The 12,407-nt window shown below is 39.1% G+C and overlaps 1 protein-coding gene across 1 annotated transcript in view; it reads right to left on the reverse strand.

Annotated features, from left to right (window-relative positions):
• Window positions 1-12,407, reverse strand: part of rassf3 (Ras association domain family member 3) — a 68,320-nt gene that overhangs the window by 47,699 nt on the left and 8,214 nt on the right. The window contains exon 2 of the mRNA XM_085375904.1: window positions 8,241-8,353. Coding sequence (XP_085232030.1) covers window positions 8,241-8,353 — 113 coding nt within the window. The remainder of the gene's footprint in view (window positions 1-8,240; window positions 8,354-12,407) is intronic.

The following is a 12,407-nucleotide window of genomic DNA, read 5'->3' on the forward strand; positions in this document are numbered from 1 at the left end:
GTGTGACAAAGTGAAGCAGACCAACACATGAAGCCATGATCTAAAGAAACAGCTGAAAAAGCTGAAAGTCACTGACATCCATGAGTCTGGGAAGGGTTGCAAATACTCCAGTGAACCATGGTGGTGGTAGTGTGATGGTCATGAAACCATGAATTCTGCTCTCTAACAGAAAATCCTGGAGGAAAATCTCTCACCATCAGTTCATGCCCTGAAGCTCAAGCACCCTCAGCTAGTCCAGCAGGACAAGGATCCAAAACACACCAGCAAGTCCACTTCGGAGTGGTTCAAAAACAGCAAAATTAAGGATTTAGAATGGACTAAAATCCTACTGAGATGTGCTGGCGTGACCTTAAAGAGATTGTTCATGCTGGAAAACTTTTCTGTGTGGATGAAATAAAACAATTTTGTAAATTGGGCAAGAAGTCATCTGCAGCAATGCTAATCGCCTCATACTATTTCACACCCCTAGAGACCAGACATGGTGTCTAACATGCAGCCTGCTAAATGATCTTTGCAGTGTTTTGGGAGGTTCTCTTGTTACCTTATAATATGAAGCACCTTGAGGATTTAGGCTTTTTATACAATTAATTAAGCAAAACAAAAAAAAATACCTTCTTTTGCTGAGAGTTTTCGGTAGACTTGGGTAGGTGGTTCTACTTTTCTGGCACACTTGAGATTGAATTGAGCTTCATGTGGCTCAGACACTAAAAGGAGTTTGACACCCCTGGCCCTGACGCAACTTTCACTTAACTCTGGAAGTCCTCCTGTGTGCAGAAATATTTCCCACGGTTTCCAGCTCCTCTAAATGTCGGCTTCATGATCTGTAAACAGCTGTTAACTGCTGGGACTCACTTCAGGGCCAGAAAATCTGTTTTTCCATACAGTGCCATATTGTGTCTGAGCCACTACGCATCTGCTAATTGTACAGTATACTATGAAATTTAGCAATCATTTTTCTTTCTGCTTTGTTTGTGGTTATTTTATTAAGTCAGTGGGAGTCACCAGTAATGATCAGGGACAGCAGCACTGGAGGAAAAGCTGAAGGTAATGATAAGAAATCAGTGTTCCCTATCATTAATGGTCTTTACAGTAACTCCGGCTATTTTCCTGAAAACCCAACGCGGCAGTTAATGTGACATCAGGCCCCAATAAATCATCCTCCACTGACTGGGTGGTGTTAAAGAGGCTCCATTAGAGCCAAAGATCAGTCGCCTTCCCTGTGCCGTCTTGGTTTCCTCTCGTCTGCCCATGTTTGTCTTTCCCAGCACAGAGGAAATAGACCTGATTCCCTCTTTCTCCCCATCACTCATTAACTGTCTCCCCCTTCAGCTAAACCTATCACATGGCAGGACTATAACTGGTACACATATTGTACGGCCTCTCCAGAGGAGGTTGTGTAAATGTTATCTCCGGTTACTAAAGTTCAAAGCAATAACGGGCTTGTATCTTTTGTCAGTTTCAAAAATAACTAAAGTTTTGACGCCCCTGCAGTTGACTGGAACGCAAACCCGCAGATGTTTCTGCAAAAGTTTTACTGAATACAAATCAAATGCAGGAGAATATAAGTAATAATTTTCAAAAAAATGACATTTGTATTGGAAAGTGTGATAAAGGAAAGAGGTCCAAGAATAACTAAAGATACATAAAAAAAGAAAGAAGAACCATTTTTAGGCCTCAAGGGGGAAAAAATAACTTGTTGTGGTTGGTCAATATTTATTGTCTGTTAAGAGTTCTGTTAGGACTAGAGGTAATTTAGGACATACGTTAATCTACTGTACAGAAAAAAAAGCACATAGTGACAGTTGTTACTTCTATCGTTTATAGATATTAGCTTTATTAATCCTATACTTAGGAGATTTCCTTGTTACAGCAGTACAAGGATTATAAAGTGAATCAGTAAAACTAAATTAGAGATATTATCAAAAACAATAAAAATAGAAAATAAAAAGACATAAAAATAAGATACAACAAAAAGAAATTGATAAGAAAACTCAATAAGAAAAGAAATCAATGAGTAAAGAGTAAATTGTACTATGTACAAAGTATACTACAAAGAGTAAAACACACTAGAAGAATTAGCTTATTGAATTGACCGTTTACCTAATTAAACACTCAGTAGTTTAACATTAAAATTTCGAGTGTTTCCTCTCAAGCTGTTTGAGTTTCGCGTGCGGTGTTTGCACTGTTTTTGATGCCTGCTGACCTACTTCTTGATACGCTGTTCTCACGGGACGCTAGTATTACACTCTTGAGTAAATGCCTCCAAACACTGGCTGGCTGCTGTGTGAGATCACTGTCACTGTGATAACTAACACAGGTGTGTGTATGTGGGTTTGTGTGTGTAGCTCAGCTATTGCTGACAGGCATCCACATCTACACTTCCAACTCCAATAAACATTACAAGAGCGAGAACCCGGAACAGAAATCTAATATGGGAGGGCTGTTTTATTCCTGCCCCCAAAGAGCCAATCAGCAGCTCTAACAGACATGATTCACGACAACTGCAGCTGTGTGGTAGTACAACGCAAAAGGTATAGCATACGTACATACAGGTAGGTGGCTGTTTTTCTGTACCTGTAACTATGTTTGCATTCAGCTGTCCAGGATGTTACAAACCAGCTCTAAATGATGGATAACAAGTGACAGTGAGATAAGATAAAGATTTTCACTGCTATGCAGATGATACCCAGCGTTATCTATCCATGAAGCCAGATGACACACACCAATTAGTTAAACTGCAGGCATTTCTTAAAGGCATAAATACTTGAATGGCCTCTAATTTCCTGCTTTTACATTTAGATAAAACGGAGGTTATTGTAGTCAGACCTAGGGCTGCTCAATTAATCGAATTTTAATCACGATTACGATCTGGGCTTTCAACGATCATTAAAAATGACTGAGCCGATTATTAGCCCCTCCCTCCCTTAAAGGCCGGTCCGTGAAAATATTGTCGGGCATAAACCGGTCCGTGGTGCAAAAAAGGTTGGAGACCGCTGATTAAGAGGACCCGAGGGAAGCTCGGAAAGCTAAGCAGAAGTTATTTGGAGAGGAGAGTGACTGCTGTTGGTTGAAAAGAGAGGTAAAAAAACTTCAGTGGTGTTGCACACTATTTTATATTATTTTTTAAAGTCATTGTTAACCCTTTAAATCCGGTCAGAGCAGCACGCTCCGTGTTGTGTAACTATTTTTAAATCCCTGTAGAACCTGAACCGTGTAAGCTAGCGCAATAATTTGTTTTGCATATGAAACCGGAGGAGTTGTACTTACAACTTATGCCATCAGCTTGTCCTCGGTCACGGTTTCCTTCCACATATAGCTTTGCAAAAACTGCATAAAAAGCGCTTGCAGGAACAAAAACATAATACTCCAGAAACACGCTTTGCCGATCCATCAGCTGTTCGTAACACTTCCCACAGTGAAATGATGCACCTGCTGTTTTCTTTGCAAATTTGCATCATAGGATTGTTTTTTGTTTTTCCTGCAGTATATAAAAACTGTATCTCCAAAATAAAACTATGAAGACACTCAAAATAAATTTCCTGTTGTTGTAAACTATTTTTTGCAACTTTATTGTATTTAAAGTTTTGAGGGATAAACCTCTTAACTTTCTCCAAGTAGAAATATATGTAAACAAAACAAAAGCGATTTTCAATTTTTTTTGTAGTTTATTGCACTTTTTTGCAATTTATGTAATTACTATGGACTTAATGCATACATATTATTAAAATATGGGCTATAACAGTTGTATAGCAACTTGAAATGCTCCCACAAATGGCACTACAGCATGTAAAAAAAATAATATAAGCTCTGGTGGACTTGGTTCTATAGTAGGTCTTAAAGGGTTAAATAAATATCGTCAAATAATCGTGATCTCAATTTCAGTGAAAATAATCGTGATTATCATTTTTGCCATAATCGAGCAGCCCTAGTCAGACCTAAAATCTTAGAAACATGGAGTCTAACCGGATGCTTACGCCTTGCGGCTTTACCTTGTCCTTCAGTAAGACTGTGAGAAATCTTGGAATTCTTTCTGACCCGGATGTGTCCTTCAACGTGCATATTAAACAAATATGAAGGTCTGCTTTCTGTCATTTGAGAAATATCTCAGAAATTAGATATATCCTGTCTCAGAATGATGCTGTAAAATTAGTTAATACATTTATTAATTCTAGGCTGGACTTCTATAATTCATTTTTGTCATTGTGTTCTAAAAGCTAACTGCCTCCAGTTCATCCATAATGCCGATTTCCTGGGAGTTTTTCCTTCCTACTGTCACCAAGTGCTTGCTTGTTGGGTTTTCTCTCTGTTATTGGATCGTGATTGGCACTATATAAAGAAAACTGCCTTGAAAGCCATTAGCCAATGAGTTTAACCTGGATAAGCTAATACTTCTTTCTGACACTTAAAAAGGCGAAAATTTAGAAAATAGGGCTTGAAATCAGACTTCTGTGTGTAGCTTGCAGTCTCTCAGTGTGTCTGTGTGAGTTCTCTGTGGCTTCCTCGTACAGTCTTTGGACTTTAGGAGGAATTGGTGAGTCTAAATTGGCTGTAGTGTGCCTGTGAATGGCTGTTTGTGGTTAGGAAAATGCATGGATGGACCTGAAACGATGGAGAAATGACTGCAGGTTCACAATCCACAACTGACTTGATCACATACACAAAGACACACTCAGACTTCACTACTTTCTCTAAAACACGAGCACTCACGACTGCCTTACGGCGGCATATCACGCCGTTATCTCAGGCATTCGGTTTGTAGCCGACGTCTCCGCCACAGACCTCAGACAGACAGTCGCTCTCTCACATGATTCAGCTGTCTTAAAAAACCTTACAGGCAACATTGCATTTTTGACACGTTTTCAAAAACAACAAAAAAAGGGGGATTTTAAATGTATTATTAAAAGAAAAGTACATGCTCATTATCAATCAGTGACTCAGCACACATACAACCCGTTTAACTGAAAACACATGCATGTCTGCTACACATCTGTGGCCACACATCACAACCACACCAGAAATGTATTTTTAATAACTGACACCTAAAAGCCCACAAAAGCTCTTTACTCAGCATTACTCAGCACTATTAGAAAGCAAATGTGCTCAGCATTGGTTTGAAATTATGCTGAGCTAATCCTCCTCCTCCTCGAAGAATAAACCCACACCAGTGTTGATGAACACGAGAGCCAAAACCACTCTTTGAAACTCAGTGGAGTTTACAACAATGTCACTGCCAGATGGGATGTAAGCAGTGAGGTGTGACGTTGGTTTGATCAAGAACATGATGGGAATCTAAAGAGGATATAATGGAGTATATTATCTTATACTTTGTCTTATCTATCATCCCTGATGTCAGCAGCCTTGTGACGTGCTGGATTGACCGTGTAATCAGTGGGATCAGAAATAGGCCCTAGAGTGAGAGGGCGGAGTCTGAGGTATCTTTGCAGTGTCCGCTTTCCTGCTAAAAGGCCTAACAAAGGTCTGTGTGCTACTGTCAATAAGCAGCTCGAAACAATGTTGAGGTTCTGTCTCCGACATCAGCGCAACTTTTATTTTGAAACTAACACCAGCAGCAGATTGGTCATTCCACGTCTAAATGTTTGCTGGGATCGGTGGACGAGTTTAAGTATCTCACGCTCTTGTTCACCAGTGAAGGGAGACTGGAGCAGGTGAGTGATGGATCGATGGATCAGTGTGGCATCAGCAGTGATGTAGACACACCAATCCGTTGTGGTGAAGAGAGAGCCAAGTTTGACGGCGATGGTCACTTTACGGAAAGGTTCCCATTCCAAAAGAACTCAATCGTGGATACCAGTGAGCATTTCCTACTGGGAAGATGCCAGGAAAACAGCCATGACAAGATAGAGAGATTAAGCCTCTTGACTGGCTTGGGAATGGTTGTATGTATGGAGGGATAGACGGATCAAAAACTCAACAAGAGAAAAACTCAAAATCCAGAAGCATCACATTACTTCCATTTAATTCCCAGCCATCTTTTATCAGGGTGGGACTTAGAGACAGCCATACTTCTATTTTTGGACTATCCTAGAGCAGCTTTGCATGATTCACACAGTAGCCAAACATAGAGAAAAATATCTGAATCTGAACATTTAGAGCAATCTAAAGTCCGAGCTGTTTGTTCACAGGGATTACTTGTACATCTTCATTAGATATATTATATCACAAAAGAAGAAAAAGCCCAATAGGACCCCTTTTTATGGATTCAGGAAGAATATTTCATTGATTATTACACTTAAAACACATTTAAAAACTAACTTTTAGTGCTGTTATATCACAGCTCCTCTCTGTGTTCTGTTCATTTGCTGACTCATCATTAACTTATCTGTGCATATATAAATATTTATCCACTAAAATGTGGATTAGTGCATGAATACAATAATGGGAGGGTTTTAACTTGTATAAAATGGAATGTGACTGTTGACCGGAGAAAGACGAGTGGTTTATTTATTTTAATAGAAGTGTTGTGATTCGAACACGTGAGTGTTTGCACGCTGATCTCTCTCTTTTTGCCAGTGTCACACATCCTGTAACTGTTTCCTATGAAGGAAATAACTCTAGCTGGCTGTGCTAACACACACACACACACACACACACACACACACACACACACACACAGTTAAAGTTATTGAAAGCCTACAGAGATACAGTTGTATGGTGTTGCACTACAGCCTCATGTGGTCTGCAAAAACACTTTACATGAACCAGGCCTCCTGCACACCCAGCTGTCTTCTAGGAATTACACACAAGCACGCACGCACACGCACACACACACACACACACACACACACACACACACACACACACACACACACACAATTCTTGGTGAGTGATGCACGATGGGTGTGTGCGAGTGTCAAAAACAATCAAAAACAGACTCCAACATGTTTTCCAGCTCAGATAAATATCATTTTATACCACATCCATCACATTATCAGCTAATTAACTAATCACTTCATGAACTGGGTCTCTAAAATGCACTTTAGGAATAGACTAGACTAGACTAGAATAGAATAGAATAGAATAGAATAGAATAGCCCTTTATTGTTATTGTAGATGTACAACGAAATTGTGGGTGCTCCACACCAACTGTGCTGGAATAAAATATAAACAGACAGCAGACAGGAGAAACAGAAATAAAACCAAGAGAGCGATATACAAAAATAGGAGAACGGCACACATTAGAGAACAAGTAGCAAAGCACTTACAAAACAAAGTTTCTTAAAACCTATATTTATGTCAGAACGTTTGTTTTGTCTGATCAGTGACTGAAAAACTATAAAATAATTGATCTACTTTATTTTAGGGATTTATGAAGTCGTACAGTCAGTGTTTGTCTTTTTTTGTCATTTTAAGTTTATTTCTACTTTTAAGATAATTTGTTACAGGTTGTGCTTAAAGTTTTGGCTGCTGAAGCAATAATATCCTAACTTTGGTAACTACGGTGACATTTTGAAAATATATATTTGTGCCCATTTTAGTTTTAAATAAATGTTTTTCAAACTAATATTTGGTTGTTATCCTTCAGTAGAGGGTATCTCTACCAAAGGATGAAAGAGTAAATACTTTCCCGTCATGCCTGTAATCTGCGTGTCTTACTCTGCCTGTACTGCCAGGTAACGAGGCACAGCACTGCATTAACACCATTCGACAAAAGATAATGAAATAAACTGTTAGCTTCCTCTTTTCTCTTGTACTGTGTGTGTGTGGATAGCTCAAAAGTGGTAAACGGCAAACTGCACCAGCTAAAAAATGAGCCTACAGCACAATCCAGAGGTGATCAACAGCATTACAGTGACAAATAAACCGAAATTTAAAATAACCTGGGTTTTACAACGCAGGAGACTTTTTAGACTCCTCTAGTATAACAAATAAATGTATGTAGTTTTTGTTTCCACAGACAAAGAAGATTTCGGAGAGAATAACAGTTTACATAATAATAATAAAACTAACTGCTGTTACTGGCTAACAATAAAACACTAATCTCTAATCATCAGACAGCACAGAGGGGAGGTCACTGAAGTGTGTGGTTCCCCTTAAACACTATTTCACCATCACATAACACTAAATAATCTTTTTTTTTTTTTTTTAAACCACACTGTAGTACATATTTGTGGATAATTGGACCACAGTTACACACAAAGAGATTCTCGTGAGTTGGATTAGACTGAGCTGACTGGAAAACAAAAGCGAGAAATCCCAGTCAGAGTGTTTTGTGTACTCACATGGAGCGGCGTGTTGTTGTTGTTGAGCTGGTCCTGGCTGACGGGCAACACTGGAGGATGGCAGTCCAGTGCCACTTTGTCCCGACATGCAGTGTGGCACGCGTACTTGCAACCTGCAGAGAAATGACCTGATTATAGATTCATTCACTGGTAATAAAAGTATAAATGATAGGGTTAGCAGTAAGGAGCAGATATGCATACGGAAAAAAGTTTCTGTAACGTATATGCAAATGCTCTTTTGATAAGGGCAGCGTGTCGGTTAAGGTTCTTCTTCTGCAAATGGAAAACAACAACATGCAAATGATGACATGGAGGAGGGAGAGGTTTCAGAATAAAATCCGGTGAGATTAAACTATGTTTTAACATTGAAATGCAAATAAAGAGGAATTAAATATGACAATTTCTTTTCCAAATTACCATTAAATAAAAACAAAAAGTCAGTGAGCAAGATTCGGGCTCCACATTCAAGGATACTTCAGATGAGCAAAGCCTGTAGGAAAATTTTAAAATGACATTTTCTGGATGATACTGATTGAGTCAAATTCATCTTCTTTGCAAACTAGTGGTGGCTCACAAATACAGCATCATTTCTTTGATTATAGAAGTGCTTTTTCTTAATTAGAGAAATAAGTTTGGCTTAAAATCAAACAGCCATCCACTTATCCATGTTCTTCCACTCATCACATTCAGCGTGGCAGGCTGGAGCCTATCCTACAGGATGGTCCTATCGCCACAACGTGAGAAGCTTTAGAAACAAAAATGTTTCCATGAACTGAAAAAGTTTGAGAATCATGGGACAAAAACACTGAGCAGCAGCTTTGAAGCTTCAGCTTGGCTGAATGAGCTCATCTGATCCTCCAGTGTTCATGTACCATTCTTATATTTTAAGGAATAAACATGATCTCATTAATGCAGTTATCTAATTGTAGACAGCTTACAGATTCTAACACATCAATCACCAAAGCAACTAAAAACATATTTAATTCAGACAAACTGTTTGCTACAGCTTTAAAACTCCAGTCATTTGATAGAAATTAAGCAATTAGTAAGAATCATCTTTTTATCCATTTATCAAAGAAAACATGAAAATTTTGTTCCAACAACGAAAATATAGATTTCCTCATCTTTTTGATCACTAAGTCAATCATTTTAGGGATTTCAACTTTTGTGATTGGACATAAAAACCCATTTTAAAAACAGTCTTAGCCTCACAACAGAGCTTATTAAGCAATGTTTACAGCTTTGTTCTCATGACACAGGAATATATAAAAAATATTTAAGGCTAAATCAACATGAAAACAAGTTAGCTGCAGACTAAATGTAGCCACTGAAGTCATATCTTCTTCTCTGTGGTGCCCAACTTTTGTTATAACTTTAAATTAAGTGGCACACACACACACACACACACACACACACACACACACACACACACCGAGCTAGCTACAACTGGCTACAACCCAAATGCACCATTAAAACAAATAGAACCGAGGAGGAGGGTTGTTCATAGTCACTTCTTGTAATCAAACAAACATTATTCACCCCAACACAACCCTACACGAGCCTCGCACGTGCAGGTGTGTGTGTGTCTTTAGTCCCATGATCCTACCTGTCGACTTCTTTCTCACGTGCTGTCCAACTTTATCCGACAGTTTGCACATGGCTGCTCCCATCTCCCATCTTCAACTCATACACTCACTGAAATCCTGTCTACGAGCCTCAACATGACATCCTCCTGCACACACACACTCGCGCTGAATGGAACCACACATGCCAACACTCTCTCCTCTTTCCCTTTGCGGTGTTTCTCGGCCGTGCTTCAGATGCTGATGTGCCATTCTCCCCCGTTTCCCCGTCTGCCTCTCTCTCTCTGTTGTTGTGCTGAGTGGGTGATTTAACAGTCAAATGGAGGCCACAGTGAGATGGGCACACAGACAGGAGAGGTGGAGGAGGAGGGGTGGCAGTGGTGGATGGATGGATGGACGTAGGACTGCTGACTCAGCCATCTGCAGTCACTCTCTCCTCCCCTCTCTCCTTTGCTCTCTTTCGTAGCTTGTTATGACTACAGTTGGGTCGGCCTATCCAGTTTCCTGCCCATCCAGTCATCCGCCTGTCCAATCATCCACCTCAATCCCTTCTGACAATGAACCTGATCCACAGAGGAAGTCATAAAGAGCCTTGTACATCCATCCATCAATACAATTATGCAGCATGCAGGGTTATTTTTGGACATGAAGAAGATATCAACACATAGCAGGTGCTGCGTCAAACCAAACCACAAAAAAGTCAGTGTAGCACTTTAAACCATGATAAAGATTTTGGTTCCGCCATAAAGTTGCATTTTCTACTTTTAATTGAAACGAAAACCCCCAGAAAAAAGATGGATCTAGCTTCTAAGTCCTAATTGCCCCTTGGGGATAAATAGTCTTTCTGATTCTAAAATTAAACGTTACAGTGTGTGACATTTTTCACCACTAAATGTTAGTAGATTGCAGTCAACTGGGTTCTGTTGTCTTACCCCTTCCAGTTCAGGTGCATCACCCTAGCTACGGTGTCTGCTATAGGACAAACATGTTTTAGTCAGGCATGAGAGATCAAAAAAATAAAATTTAGATTGTCCACGAGGCCGCGGCCATCTGGCGTGTTCACATTTGTCCAGGACTCAGCTGTTAATGCTGGGTGAGAAGTGTTGCATCTTTTTTTAGTCTGGAAGATGCTGTGAAACAGAAACAGCTCACTTCTGTTACAATTAATTTAGTAAATTATGGCAAAATAATTAGTGTCAGAAAGGAGGATTATCAAGGGTATTTTGTTTGCTATACGCAACTCATAGATCATTAGCCAATGATGCCATCATCCGCTCGTCGTCATCGTCTTAACTAACCAATGGGTGAAGGCTACATTCATATTTTATTCTGAAATAATTAATGGCATGTTCACACTGTCTAATAGCAGCCTGTAGTCTAATAGTGAAAAGCACCTATTAGTTTGTGTTCATGACTTTTAAACCACTTCAACAAAGTGAAATGTTCTCAGGAGTCTTCAGTTGTTATGTATCACTCGATACTGATACTGGCTTTGGAAAATGGAACAGATGGATGAATGGAAATTTGTGTACAGGAATACCAAAAAATGTCCTTGCATTTGCAATATAACTGACAAAAAAGGTAAACATTCATCTTCAGTAAGGAATTGTTAGGGCTGTTCCAGTGATCTCCATCATATCTCAGTTTTTTGCGTTTTTTTTTCTTCCTCCTTTTTCATCATCTTCCTCTCCATTTGCCTCATCTGCTGTCTCAGGGATAAAAGCATTTCCCAGACTCCACAAATCGATCAGACTCAATCAGCCCGCTGGAGGAACGTCTCAAACACACACACATAAACTCTGTAACCTTTTCTTTTTTTCAGTGCAGATGCAGCGTGAATGGTAAAGTTTTTACACCTAACTTTAAGCCTATAAACATGTGAAAACACATTTTGAGAAAGGGCTCATTTACAGTGAGTTGTCACTGTATTAATATATAATAAGTGACTGAATTAAAGATACATAGAAACTACTTTAAAAAGATAAACGCGACACAATTTTTTAATAGAGCGAAAAATGTACAACTTTTGTTGAGATTTTAATAAGTGAGCTGTATATTAAAAGTATTTGTCTCGTTGTATTCTTCTGAATTTAGTTCTGATTCAGTTGGTTAACACAGCAAATGCAAAACATAATAGAAAAAATTCTCTCAAATATGAAAATCTTGATTTAGGAAGGTCAGATTGAGGAACGTTTTATCAAAAATTAGAATTACATTTGTTGTATTTAACGCTACTTTTCTCTTTATTTTGTCCAAAATATAATAAAATGCTTTGATGAGTCTGGACAATCTGAAACTTGACTGACTGCAGCCAAAACTACCATTTCAGTTTGGCTTTTAGCATCTTACATTAAAACTCAGCAGGGTCTCACATCAGAGGTCAAAGGTCAGAAATCCAAAACTGGCTAGACACTATGGATTTTTCACCCGTGTGTGAAAAGTGAAATGTTTTTTTAGCACGAGTTCTATAATTTGTTCTGTGTGTGCAGCGAGAGGGACCATGAGGCTCCGGCTCCTTTAGCACTCATGTGCTGAAACAAACACACACACACACACACACACACACACACACACGTCAATCATA

The sequence above is a fragment of the Diplotaxodon limnothrissa genome, linkage group LG17 (genome assembly GCF_057381915.1).
Source record: "Diplotaxodon limnothrissa isolate DT_005_m linkage group LG17, D_limnothrissa_male_GT1.1, whole genome shotgun sequence".
Taxonomy (NCBI): domain Eukaryota; kingdom Metazoa; phylum Chordata; class Actinopteri; order Cichliformes; family Cichlidae; genus Diplotaxodon; species Diplotaxodon limnothrissa.